Genomic DNA, 17318 nt, shown 5'->3' on the forward strand with positions numbered 1-17318 from the left:
TGTTCTTGTCCAGGCAGAATAGGAAATGCCACATATTTTGTTCGATCTGGGGGATGGACAGGGGTTCCCTATCAGATGCATTTCTCCTCCCATGGTCGGGGGCTCTGATGTATGCATCCCTGCCAGTGTCATTGATTCACAGAGTCCTAATGAAGATCAAACAGTACAAGGCGAAGGTTATCCTGATACCCCTCATGTGACCTCATTAGCGCTGGTTCAGCATGCTGCTGTACCATTCGGTAGCTGTCCCAGAGCTACAGCTGCACCCAAACCTGGCAGCACTGCACTTGATAGCCTGGCTACTGCATGACTGAATGTGGACGAACGGAAATGCTCGTCTACGTTCAGAGGTCAGAGGTCTTGTTTGGTAGCAGAAAACCCTCCACCAGAGCGACTTACCTGGCCAAGTGGAAAAGGTTCACATGCTGGGCCTCAGATCAGCGGGTTGGAGCTGAGCAGGCCCTGCTACAGGAGATCCTGGATTATCTGCTGCACCTCAAACTCCCAGGTTTGTCCTGATAATCAGTCATGGTCCACCTGGCCTCTATCTCATCTTTCCACCCTCCATTCCAAGGAGGGTCAGTCTTCGCTCATGACATGACAGGCTGGTTTTGGAAAGGTTTGAAGCATCTCTACCCACACATCCAGGATCCCGTCCCTCTCTGGGACCTGAATGCTCATGGGGCCTCCTTTCAAACCTCTGGCTTCCTGCTCTCTCCTGCTTCTCTCCTGGAAGGTTCCGTTCCTGGTTGTGATAATGTCGGCCTACAGGGTGTCTGAGATCAGGGCATTTACTTTGGTGCTGCTCTATGTGGTCTTCTACAACACTAAGGTCCAGCTGCGACCGCACTCGGTGTTTCTGCCTAAGATAGTTTCCCAGTTTCATAGGACATATACTTACCCATCTTCTTTCTATAGCCTCATACGTCAGATGAGGAATGCAGGCTGCACACCCTTGATGTCAGAAGGGTGCTGGCCTTCTGCATAGATGGAATAAAGCTATTCTGTAAGTCAACACAGTTGTTCGTTGCAGTGGCAGACAAAATGAAAGGTTGCCCAGTGTCTGTTCAAAAGATTTCATCCTGGATCATGGCCTGCATCCGCTATTGCTATAAGCTGGCAAAAGTGCCTCCGCCGGAAATTGTGACGGCACACTCGACCAGTGTGCAGACATCATCAGTGGCTTTCCTGGTGCAGGCACCAATCCAAGAGAGCTGTAGGGCTGCTACCTGGTCATCTGTCTGCACGTTCACATCTCATTATGTACTTACCGAGCAAGCTCAAGAGGATGCTGGCTTTGGCAGAGCAGTGTTGCAAGCTGCATAACTATGTACTCTGAACTTTTCGTGACTTTGTTCTTTGAGATGTGGTGCTCATGTCCATTCCATTACCCACCCTCCTGCCCCTCTGTCAGAGTTGCCAGCAAGAAGGAACTGAGAGGGTGTAGGAACAGCGGTGCCTGATATACCAATGCATGAGCGCGGCACTCAAGGTGGTGCCACAGCTGACCCTACGGATACCGCTAAGGCAAAAATCTCTGACAGCCACACTTATGGGCACTCACACACCTGGAATGGAATGGATATGAACAACACATCTCAAAGAACAACAGTTACGAAAGATAGGTAACAATTTTTTCATCCCAACCCACTGTTATGGCCTTAAGATCTGTGTTCTCTCTGCTGGTTATGACCAGAATGAAGCACAGAGACTTCAGAGTGGAGTTTGAGAGTATGGAGGTATTTAGAACACAAAATTTAAAATAAACATAGCTTAATCTATAGCCTTGGAAAGATTGTAGCTTTATTTGTTTTAAGTTATTTTGAATATTAAAAATCTTTTCAAATTGAAAACTTTCATGTGTTTAAAATATGTGTATATGGAACCCACGGCTAAACATTTCTTCACAGCTCCAAATGTCTCTTCAGCTGGTTGAGACCATAAGTCACCAACCGAGTCTCAAGTAGGCATTGACATGATACAGTCAGTAATTTAATAACTTTTGTGTGTATCAGGATGACAAGTTAAGTGTCTTATGATAGGCTGTGCTTTGTAAAAGACTTTATCTTATTATCATAAATAAATCTATCTTTTCAGGAGGAGGGTGTTAAAGAAAGTTGAGTCACAAATTACTGAATTAGTACCATATTCTTCTCACCTTATTCACGTGAGTAGTCCCACAGAGTCAATCTAAACGGGCAAGCAATACAATTCAGACACAGAGGAGTAAATAGATTCCCACTTACTTTAGAAGAAATTCTTGTAACAACACTTCTTGGTTGGCAGAGCACTGATAGGTTGTATGGAAGAAGCATGTTTAAAGGAGGGAGCTGAAATGAAGAGAGAAAGATGACAACAAATTGGAGGGAAATCGGAAGGAATACAGAATATGTACAGCAAAAAATTAAGCTGAAAGAGTTGATTATGTTTTTAGGATTCGGTAAAGATTAAAAGGACTAGTTTGGCTCAAATATTATTAAATGGGGTTGAGGATTGGGACCATCTGTAAGTATTTCATCCCAAAGAGGAGATAAATTGTTCCAAGTAGACAAGATGACATAATAACACTTTCTCATTTCTAATTTCCACAATTCTGTGAAATCAAAGGCATGAAAGAAGACCAGATAATATGTTTTGCTGCTTTACCACATACTACATTGTCACTTTTGCCACATACTGTACAGATTATTTACCTTACAAAGTATATTGCTGCAGCATGTGTCTCACTGAAAATAGCTTCCACCAACAGTCTTCTAGGATCAAACTCTTCTTTAATTTTATAGTAAAATCTCAGTGAGCTAATTGGGTATTGACGAGTTCATAAAATCAAAATCTTCATAAAATTGAACATCTCAAAATTACTGTAAGTATGGTGCGTAAATTGCAGTATGGTACACTATATCGCTGCCTTCTTGTCCTTCATACCACTACAAAGAGGTTTCCAGTGCATTGAAGGTATCCAAATGTGAAGGGATGTTAACTTGTTCTCCTTCAACATCAATTTATTATGTGACACTCCCCCACACACTCTGTGGGGACCATTTAGCTGTTCATTCTCAAGATTGGTGCTCTTAAAATCGAGATTCTACTGTATTTTAGTTCCCTGAGTTGTTTTGTTTGCCAGAAGCCTTTTCCCCGTGCCCCCTTTCCCTGCTCCCCCACCCCCTGTAGCAGTTTTTGTAGTCTGTTCAGAATTCTTTGACAGTCAGTGAGTCACGTAGAATGTGGCCAGGTTTATCCTGTCTCTTTGTATTTAGATTCCCAGAGTGCCTAAATAATTTCTGGTTGTCTGCTGCTACACGATCTCCATCACTATAATAGCCTTTGTATAATAAGGAAACAAAAATTGTGCAAAATATATTGCAGTTGGCCTGAGCTGAGCCATCCCTTGTGTATGCTAGAATTTCTTTTGATTTATGTTCAGTATGTTCCATATCTGCCCAGTCTCCAACCCTATTCAGATCTTTAGAATGTAGTTTTATTGCCCTAATTCCGGCATTATGATCAGCAGATTTTACTTTCTTGCAACAATTTCTTCCAGGTCATTGCCACATAAATAAATGTGTAAATAGAAAATTGGTCTAAATACCCAGCAATGTTCTCTTTCATGAGCTATTTTCAGTCTCTTTGGTCTCTTAACAAATTCTTTATCCTTTTTCTTTTTCATAGTTCTTGTGATTTTTATACAGTCACCTTAGAAATCTGAGTGACTCTTCTTGTTCTGCTTTTGTACCTTATTCCTTCCTTACTTTTTTACTCTTCTACTCTTATTTCCTTCGTGCAATAAGCTACTTCATTAGTATTAATTCTCCATTAACCATCTGTTTATTGCAACTCCATCTTCTTTTCCTCCCCCGAGATAACTTTTTGTGTGTATTTCCTTCCGACCTCTGTCTCCTCTCTCTGGCAAGACTTTGCCTCCTCTTTTTTCCCTCCAGATGTTGTTCATCCCTTCATGTGTAAATCCATTCTGTTACAGAAAGAGCTCCATTGTACAAGCAAATAAAGTAAACAGTCCCTTCCAAGCCAAAAGAAATGCATGACAGTCAGGGACACAGAATTAGACACACTATGAAAACCTGAGCAGTGGCAATCTGAAAAAGGGCTGCCATATCATTGAGTCGTACAAAAATAAGAGAGTAATTTCTAAATCCTCTGTCAGTATGTGATCAGATTCTTTCCACTCTGAAAGGCGTATGGATGGTGTCTCGAGTGGGGAAACAAATTCTCCTTTACTAAGTGGGGACCCCCCACAGTCCATCCCTTTTTGATCAATATTTTGTCTTACATAACTCTAGAATCATTTCCATGGGGTCCTGCAATTCTCCTGGGATTACTGTTTGAGAAGATATACCAAATCAGATGAGAGAAACTGATTTCCAAGCCTCCTTTGGCTGCAGTGTGTACTTCTCTCTGGGAAGCTTAGAAGACAGAACGACCTGATATTAGGGCAGAGGTGGCTAGGATATAGAGAGTACTAATAATAGAAAGAATTATCATTCCTAAATTGTCATCAAAGGGAAGAATATCACAAAAAAGTGATTCCTTTTCTTAGAATCTTCAACCAAGAAAAATGCCAATACTCACAAGCCGAAAGACAGGATGAAATCCTGGCTCTGTTGAAGTCAGTGGCAAAACTCCCACTGACTTCAGTGAGGATTGGGTTCAGCCTCAATGCCATCCTCTCCAATAGCCCTTTTAACTGTGAAGTGGAAGCTGAAGAAAAGAAAGCATGGCCCATCATATCATTTGATGTGTTTCTCCTCCTTAAAAGGTTACTGGTATTGTAGTTTGTTGCTAAGGTTTTAATATTAAGAATTGTCTTGTATTTTATGATGATTAATGGTTTTTTCAGGGAAACGAATAACCAAAAAACTTGTGTACTGAATATCTGAATGTCATGTGACCTTAAGATTGTTGTTAATTATACCGAGCCAATAAAACCAATTACATTTTACAAATGGAAAACAATTCTTTTCTCCAGTTTCATTTATTAAAAAAAATAAGTAAAGTAAAATGTTATCTTGGACCTTTTTAAACAAGAAGTCATTTTGTTTTCAAATGCACTCAGAATAAATGGAAACCTTTAGTCAATCAAATGACTCAATGATATTTAACAATGCAAATAAAGAAAACAGACACATCTTGAGTTTTGAGCTGATTTACTTTGCATGAAGAATACATTTTATAATTTTTTTTTTTTTTTAATTATAGGGAAAAGACATGTACCTTATACTGGAGAACGACATGCTAAATTTGGTTGACCCCATGGATCACACCATTCTTCATTCTCAGCCCATTGTGAGCATTAGAGTCTGGGGAGTGGGTCGTGACAATGGCCGGTGAGTTTACAATCTCGTAAATCTTTGTTGCTGTGTGTTGTTGAAATTGACTAATGTGTATATATGCTGGGTGTATATATGCTGGCCAAGGGAAGCATCACAAACAGCCATTTTATTGTGTGATTATGTTCCAGTAACTATGGGTGTATTTATATTCATTATATTTGTTAGGTAAATTACTTAAAAAAACCAACACACCCCTTTCTTTTTCAGACCTCCCTATAGCACATTTTGCAAAATGATATTTGGATAAGATATTCAAAGGGCCTCAACTTGGCCTCTAAAGTTGTTTATGCGACTTTTATGTTCACAAAGAATGAACCTGTTTATGGTTGCAGATCAGGTACAGGAACTCCTCACTTAAAGTCGTGCCAGTTAACGTTGTTTCTATGTTAAGTTGCTGCTCAATTAGGGAACATGCTTGTTTAAAGTTGTGAAATGCTCCCTTCTAATGTTTTAGCAGCTGCCTGCTTTGTCCACTGCTTTCAGGAAAAGCAGCCCGTTGCAGCTAGCTGGTGGGTGGTTAGAACCAGGGTGGACCAGCAGCCCCCCATCAGCTCCCCCTGTCAGCTGTCCCTTCCCCCACTGCCATGTGCTGCTTCTGTCCTCTGCTTTGGAGCTGCTCCAAGAGACTCCTTTTGCTGTATGGGGGGAGGGTGGAAAAGGGGGTTTAATGTGAGGGTGTCTCTCCCTCCCCCCTGCTCCCACACCCTGCTTACCCCATCTTCCCGAAGGGGGACACACGACAGAGGGAGGGAGCTTCTAGGCCAGTGGTTCCCAACCTTTTAGTCTGGCGGGCGCCAGATGAAGGACCTTAGCGGCAGTCGAGCATCCGCTGAAATGATGCCGAAATTCGGTGGCATTTTGGCGGATGTTCAACTGCCGGCCAGGATGCAGGCTCATTTAGATGCCCCCATGGGTGCCATGGCACCCGCGGGCACCGCGTTGAGGACCCCTGTTCTAGGCAATAGCTGCCATCTCAGGTCTCAGCAAGCTGATTTAATTAACAAAGCAGTGTACTTAAGCCTGGGATCAGCTACTTAAAGGGGAAATGTGCATTTTTTTCTCTCACACACAGGATGTGTGTGTCCGTCTGCCCTCCCTCCTTTCCTGCTGCCTTGTAGAGTGTTGTGTGAATTAACCCTTGAGGGCTCAGTCAATTGCTAGTTCATTTAGTAGTAAGACATTCTCTGGGAAATATCCCACCCTCTGACTCCTCCACCTCAGCCAAGCTTCACAATCATTATCACTGTGTACCAGTATTAAACTGTTTGTTTAAAACTTATACTGCCTGTGTGTATATCTATACAGTATATAATATAGTCTTTCATCTGTCTGGTGAAAAAAATTCCCTGGAACCCAACCCCCTCATTTACATTAATTCATATGGGGAAATTGGATTCGCTTAAGACCGTTTTGCTTAAAGTTGCATTTTCCAGGAACATAACTACAATGTTAAGTGAGAAGTTCCTGTAGTTAAGTACTAAATTAGAATGTGGAATTAGATGTGGAAATAATTGTTTACATGTCTAAAATCAAGGGATAATTTTTCAAATGTCCTTAGCGTAGTTATCTTGCAGAGTATACATTTCACCAATATATAGTAAATAAAGTATTTACATAGTTCCGTTTCCTCTTCCTGGTACATTACAGTTGATAAAAGTAGAAAGTGAACCTCTTTTCCCCCGCTGGTGTTTTTAAAGATTTTGATTCAGGAATGCACTTAAACATGTGTTTAGTTCCCATTGAAGTCAAGTTAAGCATATGTTCAAGTGCTTTCCTGAAGTGGGATAGACTTAAACATGTACTTAGTGCCTTACTGAATCAGGGGCTTAGCTATCTTTTGCTTCATACTTTGTGCTCATTCCCAGCCCGTCCACTTTTGGCTCTCTCTGTTTTTTCAGCCTTGCCACTGGCACAAATATGTTTCCTTTTCATGTGGCATTGCTGCAGAAATATAACTATTAAAATGGCTTGTGTTCTCTCTCCCAAAAGGAATGGTAGTAAATTGAATTTGTAATAAGTTATAATAGGGGATTCAGAGTGGTTGTGCCTGGTAGCTCAGTGAACTCTTGAGCTGTTTTTTTGCTGGCTATTGTATTGTTGCACCCCGTCAGATGTAAAACAAGCTGTTTGACCTGTACGTTTCTAATACATGTCACATCAGCATGTTGGCTTTCAGGGTTAGCGAAATGTCTGTTAGTCTGTCTTGGCAAAAGAAAAGTCCTGAGTTAGAATTAATACTTTCAAAAGGTGCTAGATTGATAACACTGAAAACTGAAGGCTTCTGATTAATCAGGTGGCAGCAATGAAAGCCAAGGCTTATCTGCCCTATCAATGTGCTTCAAGCTTGGCCTGAAGGGATCACTTTAAGAGAGTGACTGAGTAGGTCAGGCTCCACTATCCACAGCCTCTCTTTTGGAACCCTTGCCAATGCCACCTGTAGCACTCAGGCTTTTATGGTACAGAAACTCAATCACTGAAACCCCTTGCTCATTTCACATAAAGCTGCCAAATAGCCAGTTGGATGGTTTTGACTTCTGGTCAGCACAGACCTGGTCCATATTTGAACCAGTGACCTTGAAGTGAATGTTTCTGTGACCCAATATCATTCCCCTGAGCCATTCATTCCTCTGAATGACAGGCATTTTTTGTTGCATTTTTAGTTTTTTTGGTTCAGATTTTTGAGAGATTTACAAGGACAAATCCAATTTGAAATGCTGGGAAGCAAAGAGGTTTTAACTTCTCATGAATAAAACATTAAAGTGCTTTCTTTGCTTAAGAAAATGAACCCATTTCACATTTCCCTTCAAGTCAGATTTTCTAGTAGTTTTCTTTGGTTAGAAAATGGAGCATCTTTGGGGACATTTTGATATGGTACAGTTGAACAGTAAAAGTACATTATAACAAATGTCTGAAGGACAGAGAGAGGCTTTTACTGCATACCCAAATGATTTATTTACAGAATTTGAGAAGACAGTTTGCTTTTCTGTTACCTCTTTGTTTTCAAATATTTCAGATTCTCTGCATGATAAAATTATATTGTTGTGATATTTGTCCACAAATTGTTAAACTCCAATACACCAGACTAGATACTCACTAGTCATAGATTTACCAGGTTTCAGAAATATCCAACATTTGTGATGTAGTAATGATGTTATTACGCCTAGCAGTTATAATTAGTTATTTAGAATCATTTAAGACAGTTGTACTCATTTTGCTCACTGCAATGTTGAGAAAGTTCACGTACTGCTGGATGAAGTTTTCCAGGGGTGGAGAGGCGTGCATGAGCCGCACTGTACCATGTAAGCCACCTAATGGGTGGGAGAGGTGAGAGAGAGAAAGAGCGAGCATGCAAGTGCAGAGCAGGTGGTCTCCATATCTGATCCAAATAGATCAGTGCAGATGGGCTCATTGGGGATGACCTGGAGGAGAGGCCACTGATACAAAACCCTCCATGCACAAGGCACATAGGGGCAGTAACTGCAATCCCAGCCCACTGCAGTAGCATGTCCTGCCCAGGGGCTGAATTGCAGCCCTGCCCAAAGCATCATTACTCTCATCTACCCATGATAAGAAATGTTTATTTGCTATAGATAATGAAATACAGATCTTAGTTAATCTTTAAGTAAAGTAATGTCTGTGCTGTCTCCTGCTGAAAAGTGACTTTATTTGTGACATCAGCAATACAGAAAACCATGTCAGAGATGATCAAACCAATTTTCTCTCCTTAACATCAGAAGAGAAATTTGGCTGTTTTGTATTATAATTGAGTATTTCTTGTTTGCACAATAAATTACTTTTTCTGATTCATTGCTGTTGATAACAGCAAGGAGAAAACAGAATTATTGAAGCTTTAATGTATAAACATGGAACTAAAAACAGCCCACAATATCTCATTTGCTGTCACATACAAAAATGTCCCTTCAGATTTAGTGTGCTATGAGCTACGCTTTTTCATCAAAATTAGCTTCTCTTCCAGAGCCTTCAGGTTTTTTCTTTTCCTTGTATGAATCTTGGTAAAGAGGCTACACATATTTTAAATACTGTACAAAGTCGTCTTCTTTCAGGTGTTTAGACCTGGAGCTTACCTACATTTTTCTCAAATTAAGTTTGTTTAAATTTTTATTCATCTATTGGGTTAGAGAGGGTTCTAGAACAAACAATACAACCATTGCCTATAAATAAACTAATACAGTATGTGCTGTTAATTAGCAGGTAATTTTTTTTCAAAACAAAGCAGCATGAGCAAAATTACAGCTATGAATCACCAAAATTAAAGTGAGAATTTGGGGGTAACAGAGGCTCCATGCAGTAACTGTTCTTTGAAGGACAGCATAAATAATACAAGGTTTGCTGAGCAAGCCCCAGTAGCCAGAGAAGGGGCATTTGTGACAAGAGAGAACTTGAGCTATGGTTGGACTCCTAAGTTAGAGAGGTCAAGTGCTCTATTGTGTGGGTCACAGTTAGATGCAGGACACTTGGGATATAACCTGAACATACTGCAACCTGTGGTCCCTGGGATATACATCTCTGTATTCAATTGGATGTCACTCCCCTGCCCTTTTGTATATAAAGGTAAGTGCAGGCGTGAGCTCATCCTGGCAAGTAGTCTGTTTGGTCCTCAACCGGGTGAAATCAGAGGACTTCTTGCATACAGGTAGAGGGAGAAGCTGCCATCATCAGAGAAAACAGAGAGAGAGAGAAAGATTAGGAGACACACAAATGCATAATCTCTTTTTTGTGTCCTGTGTGGATTAATTTTAAGGAAGTCTGTAAAATTGTTACTTCTGGCATGAAATGCTCTGATATAATCTTGTTGCATGTGGATGTTGTTAATATATTAATATGCAGTAATGACTTGCTTTCGAAGTCCTGTAGTGCCATTCATAATACACATATTCACTTCTGTTTATTGTGAAAGGAAGTGATCATTTAGAACAATACAGAAACTCAAACATTTTGCATATTGAGCTATGAAAACATCATTGCTCTCTCCAGGTCCTCATTTTTAACAGTATTTTCCTTGTAGTAATTTGATTGGATTTTGTGTTGGAAAGATGAAAGGTTTTCTAATGATACCTGACCGGTGATTTTCTAAACTGTGCGGTAGTGAAAGATTGATGAAATATAGAGATCTGCTCATGAAAGTTTAATCTGAGTATATGTCTACTAGCTCACCTCAGGCAGAAGAGTCTCCTGGGAGACTCTAATATTCTCTCCATACACAACGCTATTAACTAGACCTCTAGAGTTAATTTCTTTTTAATACAGTTCTGTGATAAGGAGAAGCTTCAGGATTTACTTGACCATTTTGCTGACTTAAACTGTGTGATTATTTTATATGTTGAAACGTGATTTTCTTGCCTTCAGTTAATCATGCCTTGACACTAATACTTTTTGATGAAGTAATCTAACCTTAAGAAAGACTATTCTACCTTTTATAAAGTGGTTAACCAAACGAGTTCCTATAAGAGAGGGGATGTGTGTGTGTGTGTATGTACAAATACATATGTACCATGCTGTGACTCTGTGCTCCAATACATCTGTTAGTCTATAAGGTGCCACAGGACTCTTTGCTGCTTGTATTTGATTATATACACACATCAGAGTGCTATGACTTTGTGATAATTATGAGAGCAAAAAGAAAGTAATGTGTATATATCCTTCTTCCTGTCCTATTTTCTGTTTCATATGCATGAAAGATACACATAATTTTCAGGATGAAACCCATTTTTCTTAGTCATCAGTTAAATCTCCCTTTGTCCTGGCAGCATGATTGAGAATCACAGTAGGAAATATTAAAAAATAAGTAAAATCTTAAATGTCACTTCAGTTTTGTTTGATTTCAAGGCAGTAAAGAACAGCTCATTGTTGGGGGGTGAGATTGTGACATATGAAGTAAGCCTGCAAATCGTAATCGTATGTTTAACTTCACTTCATGTACTGTACATACTGCAGTCAGTGCTTAAAAACAGTGAACCTTGACTTGTACTTTTCCTCACTTTAAAAAGTGCCCTGTTTCAGAGCTTTGATTTCACAACTGTGAAAGCGTAAGCCTCCTAGAACTGTGAAATGTGACTTTTTTCACTTGTGAGTGGCGTGATTTTGTTACCACTGCTGGCAATTTCTGGTATATAGAATGGTAAAGGGGCAGCACATGGACATTCTCACACAGCTGCACTCCTTCATCTTCTGTGCTTTATGAACATAAATTTCCATCTGGTACAAAAGGCAGCAGCCCAGCCACTTAATAACAGAGGTCGAATACATTTCCCCCAATTCTCTCCTCTCTTTGCTGCTCCCCATTCACTGAGGAGTCAGGTTCAAAGGCTCTCTACTGGTATTTAAAGCCCTTCATGGGATTCGCCCTAGCAACGTGAGAGATCATAATTCCCTCTGTGACCATGACTTCATACGACAGCTATGTTTCACCTGAAGAACGCCACTGTCAGCCAACAGGGAGAAGTTCATGCATGCTGGAAGCTGAACTTTCACAGGAACTGTTCATGGAACCAACTCCCACAAGAGATTAGATTAATCGTAGGGCTCGCTGCGCTCAGAACTAGATGTAAAACTAATTTCTTCAATTGAGCTTTCAGCCAATTACTTGATCACTCACACACAAAAGAAACAGAAAAGCCTGTACATTTATTGAGTTATTGGTGTGACAAGCTAGGAATGAAGAGAGAGTGATGATTGTTGGTGTTTTATTTTTAAATGCTTGGGAGTCATTCAGATCCTATAGTGATAGGAGCTGACTACTATGTAAGTACATAGAAGGTAATAGAATTATGCTCCCTCACATGCCGTACTGATATTTTGCCAATTATTGTGTCACAAAGGTGAAATATCCTACATTTTCCACACCCATTGTTCTCTTAATGTTGGTTGCTTTCATCCATCTGAGTTGTTTTTTGGTGCACACAGCTGGGAAAGAGAGACTAGGAAGTATAAAGACTATCGCAGAAAGGGAAGGAGCTAGACAGAGAAAAAAACATGAGAATGAGGTACATGGAAACAAAGATGATGAGATCTAGCCTGCTTAGAAACCTGCTGTTGGGAAAAGAGACAGACAGGCAGTAAAGGGAATAGAGGGAGACACTCTGAATCAAAATAACTCACTAAAATAAGACCAGTAGGTAGTAACAGTGGTGAAATGTACGTGCCTGAAACATAGCCTTAGAGCAGTGGTTCTCCACCTCAGCGCAGAGTTGTGGCCCATGTGAGAGCCTCAGGGCCATACAGGCAGTATTTGGATGCGGCCCACAATGGTAAATAGTTGAGAACCACTGCTCTAGAGAAAGAGGTGGGGAAGAAATTTCTATGGTTGGGGGAAGGTAGGAAAACTGGAAGAACATTTAGAACAATAAAAACATAAATGAGATGGAATAAACCACAGTGGCCCAAATTTTCAAAACCTGGGAGCCTTAAAAATAGAACCCTGTATCCCTATTTAGGCAACTAAATAACAATGCCTGATTTTTCTGAAGTGTGGAGTACCTGCAATGCCCGTTAACCTCAATGGGATTTGTGGGTGTTCACTACCTTTGAAAAGCAAATGCCTCAATACAGATTTAGGAGCCTGACTTTAGGCACTCAGGTTTGAAAATTTTGGCCCAAATGATAGCACTATCGTTTATTAAATATTAGGGCTGTCAATTAATCGAAGTTAACTCACACAATTAACTCAAAAATTTAATGATGATTTTTAAAATTAATTGCGATTAATCACACTTATAACGATAGAATACCAATTGAAATTTGTTAAATATTTTTGGATGTTTTTCTACATTTTCTATATTGATTTCAATTACGAAACAGAATACAAAGTGCACAGTGCTCACTTCATATTATTATTTTTTACTACAAATATATGCACTGTAAAAATGATAAACAAAAGAAATAGTATTTTTCATTTCACCTCATACAAGTACTGAAGTGCAGTCTTTTTATCCTGAAAGTGTAACTTACAAAGGCAGATTTTTTTTGGTCACATAACTGCACTCAAAAACAAAACAGAGCAAAACCTTAGTGGCTAGAAGTCCACTCAGTCCTACTTCTTAGTCTGATAACCACTAAGACAAACAAGTTTGTTTACATTGATGGGAGATACTGCTGCCTGTTTCTTATTTACAGTGTCACCTGAAAGTGAGAACAGGTGTTCATATGGCACTTTTGTAGCCTGTGCTGCAAGGTATTTACATGCCAGATATGCTAAACATTCATATGTCCCTTCATGCTTCGGCCACCATTCCAGAGTACATGCTTCCATGCTGATGACGCTCATTAAAAAAATAATGTGTTAATTAAATTTATGACTGAACTCTTTGGGGGAGAATTGTGTGTCTCCGGCTCTGTTTTACCCGCATTCTGCATTCATTTCATGTTATAGCAGTCTCAGATGATGACCCAGCACGTGTTCGTTTTAAGAACACTTTCACAGCAGATTTACAAAATGCAAAGAAGGTACAGATATGAGATTTGTAAAAATAGCTACAGCACTCGACCCAAGGTTTAAGGATCTGATGTACCATCCAAAATCTGAGAAGGACGAGGGGTGGAGCGTGCTTTTAGAAGTCTTAAAAGAGCAATACTCTGATGCAGAAACTACAGAACCCAAACCACCAAAAAAGAAAATCAACCTTCTGCTGGTGGCATCTGACTCAGAGGATGAAAATGAACATGTGTCTGCTTTGGATCATTATCAAGCAGAACCCGTCATCAGCATGGAAGCATGTCCTCTGGAATGCTGATTGAAGCATGAAGGGACATATGAATCTTTAGCACATCTGGCATGTAAATATCTTGCGATGCCAGCTACAACAGTGCCATGTGAATGCCTGTTCTAACTTTCAGGTGACATTGTAAACAAGAAACAGGCAGCATTATCTCCTGCAAATTGTATCCAACCTTGTTTGTCTGAACGATTGACTGACCAAGAAGTAGGACTGAGTGGACTTGTAGACTCTAAAGTTTTATATTGTTTTATTTTTGAATGCAGGTTTTTTTGTACATGATTCTACATTTGTAAGTTCAACTTTCATGATAAAGAGATTGTCCTACAGTACTTGTATGAGGTGAAATGAAAAAAAGTTTTTTACAATGCAAATATTTGTAATAAATATGAGGTGAGCACTGTTCACTTTGTATTTTGTGTTGTAATTGAAATTAATATGTTTGAAAACGTAGTAAACATCCTAAAATATTTAAAATAAATGGTATTCTATTGTTTTTTAAGAGTGCGATTAATCACGGTTAATTGTTTTAATCGCTTGACAGCCCTATTAAATATTTTATTTTTAGATTTGAGTGCACTGTCAAGCTAAAGAGGGTTGAGATACTCTTGAAAGGTATCTGGGGAAAAGAAACTACATTGGAAGAAGAAAAAAGTCTCAGGGGAGCTTCCACACTGACGTGGCTGGAAGCTGCAGGAGTTCAGTGGATGGAGTAACCATATTCCCAGATAGAGACTGCCTGATGGACACTACTTGGTTTGAACCACGGTGAAGAGCCTTCCATTCTCTTCATTACCCAACCAAGAAAAGAGACACCGATCAGCCTACACGAGCATTGTGGAGTTTGGGTTTCCCACTACAATTTTGATGCTTTGTTCCCCTTGCTATAAAATACTCCAGGTACAAACAATAGAGTGTAAATCTTTAGAGCTAGAGAATGGTTTAGAATGCCATTTTACAGTGCTTTATATATTTTTCAGATAACAATATCTTGGGGCCTCTCAAGTTTATCAGCATCCCTTTAAAATACTGGTTGAAACACTATAAAACTTTTTATCTATATATCTGATGTCCTGGTGTTATGATCTCTCAGGTTCCTAGGGCTAATCCCATAAAGGGCTTTAAATACCAGGAGAGCTGAAAGCTAATCAAGCTATATTAGACTATGAATTATAAATTTAGTATTTTGAATTAAATTACTTGGCCAAGAAGGGTTGAAAATGAAGTAGATTTGAGCAGGGTTTGTGCACCTGGCTCTTTTGAAAAGATAACACCAGTTCTAAGAGTGCGTAATTATAGCTTGAATCTTCCAAACCTGATACACCATTAATCAGTATTACTCAATCCCCTAGGCCCTTGTAACCTTGGAGTAAGGACAAAACTCCAAGGCATCATACTAATAGGGCATAGGGTAGAGATTGTATTGAAGGAAGGGGACCTTAGTGGCTTTTCTGAGCCACATTCTCAATGGGAGTGCAGTTGATTTGGTTTTGATATTCCTGGTGAGAAATAGCCATCTTCTCTCTCCTCCTTTTCCCCAATGCAGCTGCATATCTGGGTACTTCCATAGCACTTCCCCACTCTTGTTAATAAGGTCATTTCGGAGGAATTGTCTACATGAGAAAGCTGCATTGGTGTAACCTCAATCAGTTTTTAAATCAATTTAATTAAACTGATGCAAAAGGCTGTGTGTATGTTCTTATTCTAGTTCGAGTGGCTTATTTTAGTTTAGTTAAACTTGTTCCTTAATGACTTAAGCTAAACCAAAATAAGCCATCCTTATACCAAAATGAAAGTGTCCACACAGCCTTTTGCGCTGGCTTACCTATATTGATTTAAATTCACACCTTAAGTTTTAGTGGTGCAACTTTGTGGTGTAGACAAGCCTTCAGTCCTTTCTGCCTAATGCCACCACCAGAAGAAAATATAAGTATGTCAGATGTATTAAAATGTACACTTACCTACGTGTACATCTTTACATGTGAGCCTGGTGTGTCGCTCTATCTCATTCTCTGTGGATCAGGGCTTTCCCTTCTGACTAATGTCCCAGAATGAAGTGCATGTCTAGGGAAAATCCTAGCCTGTGGAACCACAGATCTATGGTAACAAGCGCTTGACTTACACACAAACAACACCCTTACAAATACTGTAGCAGCAAAATAAGGTAACTTTGTTTTTAGCAATGGTGAGGAGGATCTAATGGTGGGAGAGAAGTGGGATGAGAGTGGGGAAGGAGAAAAAGAATCTGTTTTGGAAAGAAGGAGCACTTCTGTTCTTTGGAACAGAGCACTTCAAAAAGGAGGGATAGGTAGACAGTGGAGAATCTAGATGGGTCACAAAGTATTAGAGTAGGGGAAGAAATGGGGACGTGATTGTAGGGTTGTCACTATACTGAAGTTTTTAAAAAAACCATTTTGTTATACTGCATAGTTAAGTTCTGTACCAGCGATACAGTGGCTGTCCTTAAAAACTTAACAATCACTTCAAATAGAGCTATTCTCAGTATTCTCTAGGTATTCCCTATAGAGTAAGCAGTAGGAAGTGCTGCAAATACGGAGGAAACCATATCTACTTTTTACTACTTCTTCGAGTGCTTGCTCATGTCGATTCCATTCTAGGTGAGTGCACGCCCATGTGCGCGGCTGTTGGAGATTTTTGCCTTAGCGGTATCCATAGAGTTGGCTGTGGCGCCTTTTTGAGTGCTGCGCTCATGCATCGGTATATTAGGTGCTGCTGGCCCTACATCCTCTCCGTTCCTTCGTACCGCCCATGGTGGTTAGTCGGAGTACCTTTCCCTTGCCTTGCAAGAGTTAGCAGTTCTTCTACTTCAGTCTTTGAGCCTTAAGGCCTTGTAAATAGTTTGTTTACCGTAGTTAGTTAGTAAGTAGTTGTTAAGTAGTGAAGTTAGAGATAGAGACACAGTGTGAACTTTGCCTCAGCCGGGGCAAGCCCAGTCTCTGGGTTTTAAGCCCTGCTCTGACTGCAACAGGCCAATGCCTGTTATTGACCTCCATAGCAGCTTCCTCAAGTGCGTGGGGGAATCACATGTGAAGAATAAGTGTCACATCACTAAGAACTTTTGTCCCAAAACTCAGAGCAAGATGTTCGTTTCAGGGCCCTTCTCATAGAGGCTGCTTTCCACTTGGCATCCGAGCCTTCCCGGCCAGATTCTTCCTCCAGCACCTCGGCCTGGGAGCACAGCACACCGCTGGCACCGGCTTCTGCCCGGCACTGCTCC

The 17318-nt window shown here is 40.1% G+C and overlaps 1 protein-coding gene across 7 annotated transcripts in view; it reads left to right on the top strand.

Moving 5' to 3' along the window:
• APBB2 (amyloid beta precursor protein binding family B member 2) overlaps window positions 1-17318 on the top strand; it is a 322611-nt gene that overhangs the window by 249342 nt on the left and 55951 nt on the right. For all 7 annotated transcript variants that reach the window (XM_032776850.2, XM_032776854.2, XM_032776851.2 and 4 more), the window contains one exon: window positions 5215-5342. In XM_032776850.2, the coding sequence (XP_032632741.1) occupies window positions 5215-5342 (128 nt within the window). The remainder of the gene's footprint in view (window positions 1-5214; window positions 5343-17318) is intronic.

This window comes from Chelonoidis abingdonii, chromosome 5 (assembly GCF_003597395.2).
Source record: "Chelonoidis abingdonii isolate Lonesome George chromosome 5, CheloAbing_2.0, whole genome shotgun sequence".
Classification (NCBI taxonomy): Eukaryota; Metazoa; Chordata; order Testudines; family Testudinidae; genus Chelonoidis; species Chelonoidis abingdonii.